The sequence below is a fragment of the Acipenser ruthenus genome, unplaced genomic scaffold (assembly GCF_902713425.1).
Source record: "Acipenser ruthenus unplaced genomic scaffold, fAciRut3.2 maternal haplotype, whole genome shotgun sequence".
In the NCBI taxonomy this organism is placed as follows: domain Eukaryota; kingdom Metazoa; phylum Chordata; class Actinopteri; order Acipenseriformes; family Acipenseridae; genus Acipenser; species Acipenser ruthenus.
In genome coordinates, this window is record NW_026707743.1 from 5,916 (window position 1) to 10,300 (window position 4,385).

General features: G+C 46.4%; 1 protein-coding gene across 1 annotated transcript; it reads right to left on the reverse strand.

The window, feature by feature from the left end:
* Positions 1 to 3,561: 3,561 nt before the first annotated feature.
* On the reverse strand, positions 3,562 to 4,056 carry LOC131728235 (nanos homolog 3-like). The gene has a single exon (XM_059019333.1). The coding sequence runs from the start codon at positions 4,054 to 4,056 to the stop codon at positions 3,562 to 3,564; it is 495 nt and encodes a 164-aa protein (XP_058875316.1).
* Between the last annotated feature and the right edge of the window lie 329 nt (positions 4,057 to 4,385).

Here is a 4,385-nt window from a genome sequence, read left to right on the forward strand (position 1 = left end):
CCGCTGTAGACACACCGCCAACCCCAAGGACCTGTAACCCCGCTGGAGACACACCGCCAACCCCAAGGACCTGTAACCCCGCTGGAGACACACCGCCAACCCCAAGGACCTGTAACCCCGCTAGAGACACACCGCCCACCCCAAGGATCTGTAACCCCGCTGGAGACACACCGCCAACCCCAAGGACCTGTAACCCCGCTGGGAGACACACCGCCCACCCCAAGGACCTGTAACCCCGCTGGGAGACACACCGCCCACCCCAAGGACCTGTAACCCCGCTGGGAGACACACCGCCAACCCCAAGGATCTGAAACCCCACTGGAGACACACCGCCCACCCCAAGGATCTGTAACCCCGCTGGAGACACACCGCCTACCCCAAGGACCTGTAACCCCGCTGTGAGACACACCGCCCACCCCAAGGACCTGTAACCCCGCTGGGAGACACACCGCCAACCCCAAGGACCTGTAACCCCGCTGGAGACACACCGCCCACCCCAAGGATATGTAACCCCGCTGGAGACACACCGCCAACCCCAAGGACCTGTAACCCCGCTGGAGACACACCGCCCACCCCAAGGATCTGTAACCCCGCTGGAGACACACCGCCAACCCTAAGGATCTGTAACCCCGCTGGGAGACACACCGCCAACCCCAAGGACCTGTAACCCCGCTGGAGACACACCGCCAACCCCAAGGACCTGTAACCCCGCTGGGAGACACACCGCCAACTCCAAGGATCTGTAACCTCGCTGGAGACACACCGCCAACCCCAAGGACCTGTAACCCCGCTGGAGACACACCGCCCACCCCAAGGATCTGTAACCCCGCTGGAGACACACCGCCAACCCCAAGGACCTGTAACCCCGCTGGGAGACACACCGCCAACCCCAAGGACCTGTAACCCCGCTGTGAGACACACCGCCCACCCCAAGGACCTGTAACCCCGCTGGGAGACACACCGCCAACCCCAAGGACCTGTAACCCCGCTGGGAGACGCACCGCCAACCCCAAGGACCTGTAACCCCGCTGGAGACACACCACCCACCCCAAGGACCTGTAAACCCGCTGGGAGACACACCGCCAGAGCTGGGCCGTCAAACTCCAATCTTCCAGGTTTTCATTCCAACTTGAGCGCTTGAGTTTCACTTCATTCTTCTAACTTATTTGTTCAATCGGACATCCTTGTGAGTGACTCTGCAGCAGCAGCAGTTGTGATGCATCGCTCACCCCCTGGTCTCTGTAAGTCGCTTTGGACAAAAGCGTCTGCTATGACTCCTTTTTAATAAGAATTTTTTTTTTCAAGGCCTTTTAAATTGACAGTTTTAAAAAAAAATGCCCTTGATTCAAAGTGTGCACGAGCTGTGAAACATTGTGAGGCCGGGGAGAGAGAAGTGTTTAATGTGTCCAATTTGTCAAATAATTTAGAGCAATTAAGTAATTGAGAGCTCGGGGTGGAAGGAAAGCCAGAAGCTGCCCTGCGACCCCCCCAGGAGCTGAGACTGCCCCCCCCTGCACAAGAGGCACCCGCAGACACACGACAAAGAGAGCAGCGCAAAAATATTCACCAGTCACTGAGCTGCAGTGGTCAGGTGCTTCTGTGTGTGTGTTTTTGTTGGGTTATTTTTTTACGTTCTTAAAGTCTAAACGGTTTTAGAAAATACTTTGAGTATTTGGTTGTCTTTTAGAAATCTTTTTATTATTATTATTATTATTATTATTATTATTATTATTATTATTATTATTATTATTATTATTATTATTTATTTAATTGATTGTTTTCAATCGGCTTACCAAATGTTGAGTAAAGTTTGTTCTCTCATACTGAAGTTACTCCCTGTTCTCATTGGTGCGGAAGGTTTGTATTGGAATTCCTTTTAAAAAGCTGTTTTCTAGTTTTTATCCTGACCTAGATCACAGCTTGAAGATGTCACGTGTGACTAAGGCTGTTTTTTGTTATATTTTTTTTTTTCACGGATTTCAGTTGCCGTGTAACATGTAGTTCACCGTGAAGATCCCATCACCGGCAAAACTCCTCAAACCTGAGGTCTGCAAACTGATCTGCGTCACAAAAAACAGATCCGAAGCAGGTGTTAAAAACACTCCACAGGAAGCGAACCTTAAAGTGACTGACAACTGGAGTGACATCACCCAAGCATGAGCTGCGACTAGCCAGTATAGGGTGAGGGGACAGAGGCAGGAGCCACGGCATATATAGTGAGTATAATAAGCAGAGCTCCAGCTCAAAAAAACATCTCTTTAGGGACTGCATTCGCCTAGCGCCCCCTGCAGGAAAGACCTCTTTATTTTTACCAAAGGCTTTATTTTTGTAATTGCTGTTTGTTTCTAGTTCTGAAGCCAAAGTGAAATCTGCAGCTCAGGTCAAATGTTTTGCACCAAAAAAACATTTTTAGGATTGACATATAAAAAAAAAAAAAGAAAACCTATCTGAACACAATGTAGATATTTTATTTAACATCGTGTAATCAAAAGAAGCTACAAAATTATATTGCAAAAGTCTACCAGAAGCCACAATAACAGTACATTTTGAAATGTCCCATTTTTTAATTTGTCAGTTTTTTTTGTTAAGTATCTGGAAAACTACAAAGCGGTGTTTTATTCAATATGTTAACGTCACATTATTCAGCGGGTTTCATTCGACTGCATGAAGCACAGTGAGTTAATGGTGATGCAAGAGTTTTGCGTGTTTCTTGTAAAAGTACAGAAATGTTTGAAATTGAAGTTAATAATAATGTGCATCGACACAAAAAATCAAAGAATAGAGAGACAACAAAGAATAAATGTAGATTGTTTATATTGGGTGTAAACTCCTTGGAACAATGCTACCGAGGAGCAGTGAGGTGAAGAACTATCCAATACAAAACCTTTACATATATACATCTATACTGAAGAACTCTACATGTAATACAAAACCTTTACATATATACTGAAGAACTCTACATGCAATGCAAAACCTTTACATATATACTGAAGAACTCTACATGCAATAGAAAACCTTTACATACATACATATATACTGAAGAACTCTACATGTAATACAAAACCTTTACATATATACTGAAGAACTCTACATGCAATGCAAAACCTTTACATATATACTGAAGAACTCTACATGCAATAGAAAACCTTTACATACATACATATATACTGAAGAACTCTACATGTAATACAAAACCTTTACATATATACTGAAGAACTCTACATGTAATACAAAACCTTTACATATATACTGAAGAACTCTACATGTAATACAAAACATTTACATCTATACATATAGACACACATATACTGTGTATTAGACTCGTAATACATTAACATGCCGAATATTTATTTACAGCACAAAACAAAGTACAGCTTGTAAACGCAGACAACACGGCAGCAAAGTGCAGCGAGAACAAACAACAAATCCACATTTAAAACAACTGGGGTTTGGTTTGGTTTTTTGAGGAAGAACGGTTACCCGCCGTCCCAGTTGTGTTTTTGCTTCCCCAGACTTGAATCGGAGCCTGCCGGTCTGGGGCGGTTCTGGGCCGTGTGCATCTCAAATATATTTGTGGGGTATCACTGAAGGGGGGCACCCCCCTGGCGCCTTGCCCGTCTCGCTTCTCTGTAGCGGGCCGTGGTAGTCTGTGTTACGCTGCGGGCAGTAGCGCTTCGTGTGCGCTTGATCTCCGGTGGCACCGCAACGCGGGCACTTGTAGCGTCTAAGATAGGGGCACAACACTTTGTCACCATCCTTAAAGCTGTGGCCGTTGTAGACCTTTCTGGACTCCCCGTTCTTTTTGCAAAAAACGCATAACTTGCTTACTCTGTCCGTCGGGTCGGGTTGGTTTAGCGCCGGCGACTTGACTTCTGAAGCGCTCTGCTGCTTCGTACCGCGGTCGGGCTGTGTCGCCGCCATGCCGGCTGCAGCACCGGCACTCGGTTCGGGACCCGGCTTGCTTCCAGCAGCGCCACGAGTCCTCGTTTCCTGCAGCAGTTCGGCCAGACCGAAGTAGTCTTTCCAAACGTCGAAGCTCTGGTTACCGCGGTCCATTTTTGATCAAAGTAAAATAACGATACACACACAAAGACTTGCGGTTGGACTGTCTGCACTCGGAGTCGCCACCTGTACTCAAGCTTCGACCTGTCAATCCAGAACCTGAATTTGAATTTTAAGGCAGGGTCCCAGGATACAGTAACACCCCGTTCCTCAAATCCTTGACCAAGGCGGCCCAAAATCAATACAACAAACCATCGAAAAGAACCGACCAACTAACCTCCAGGCACATTCAAGCTGCAACACTTTGCAACTCGCGATTTCATTTTTCTTTCTTTTCTTTTTATAATATTATTCGATGGTGAATTTTTATAATAATACAAGAC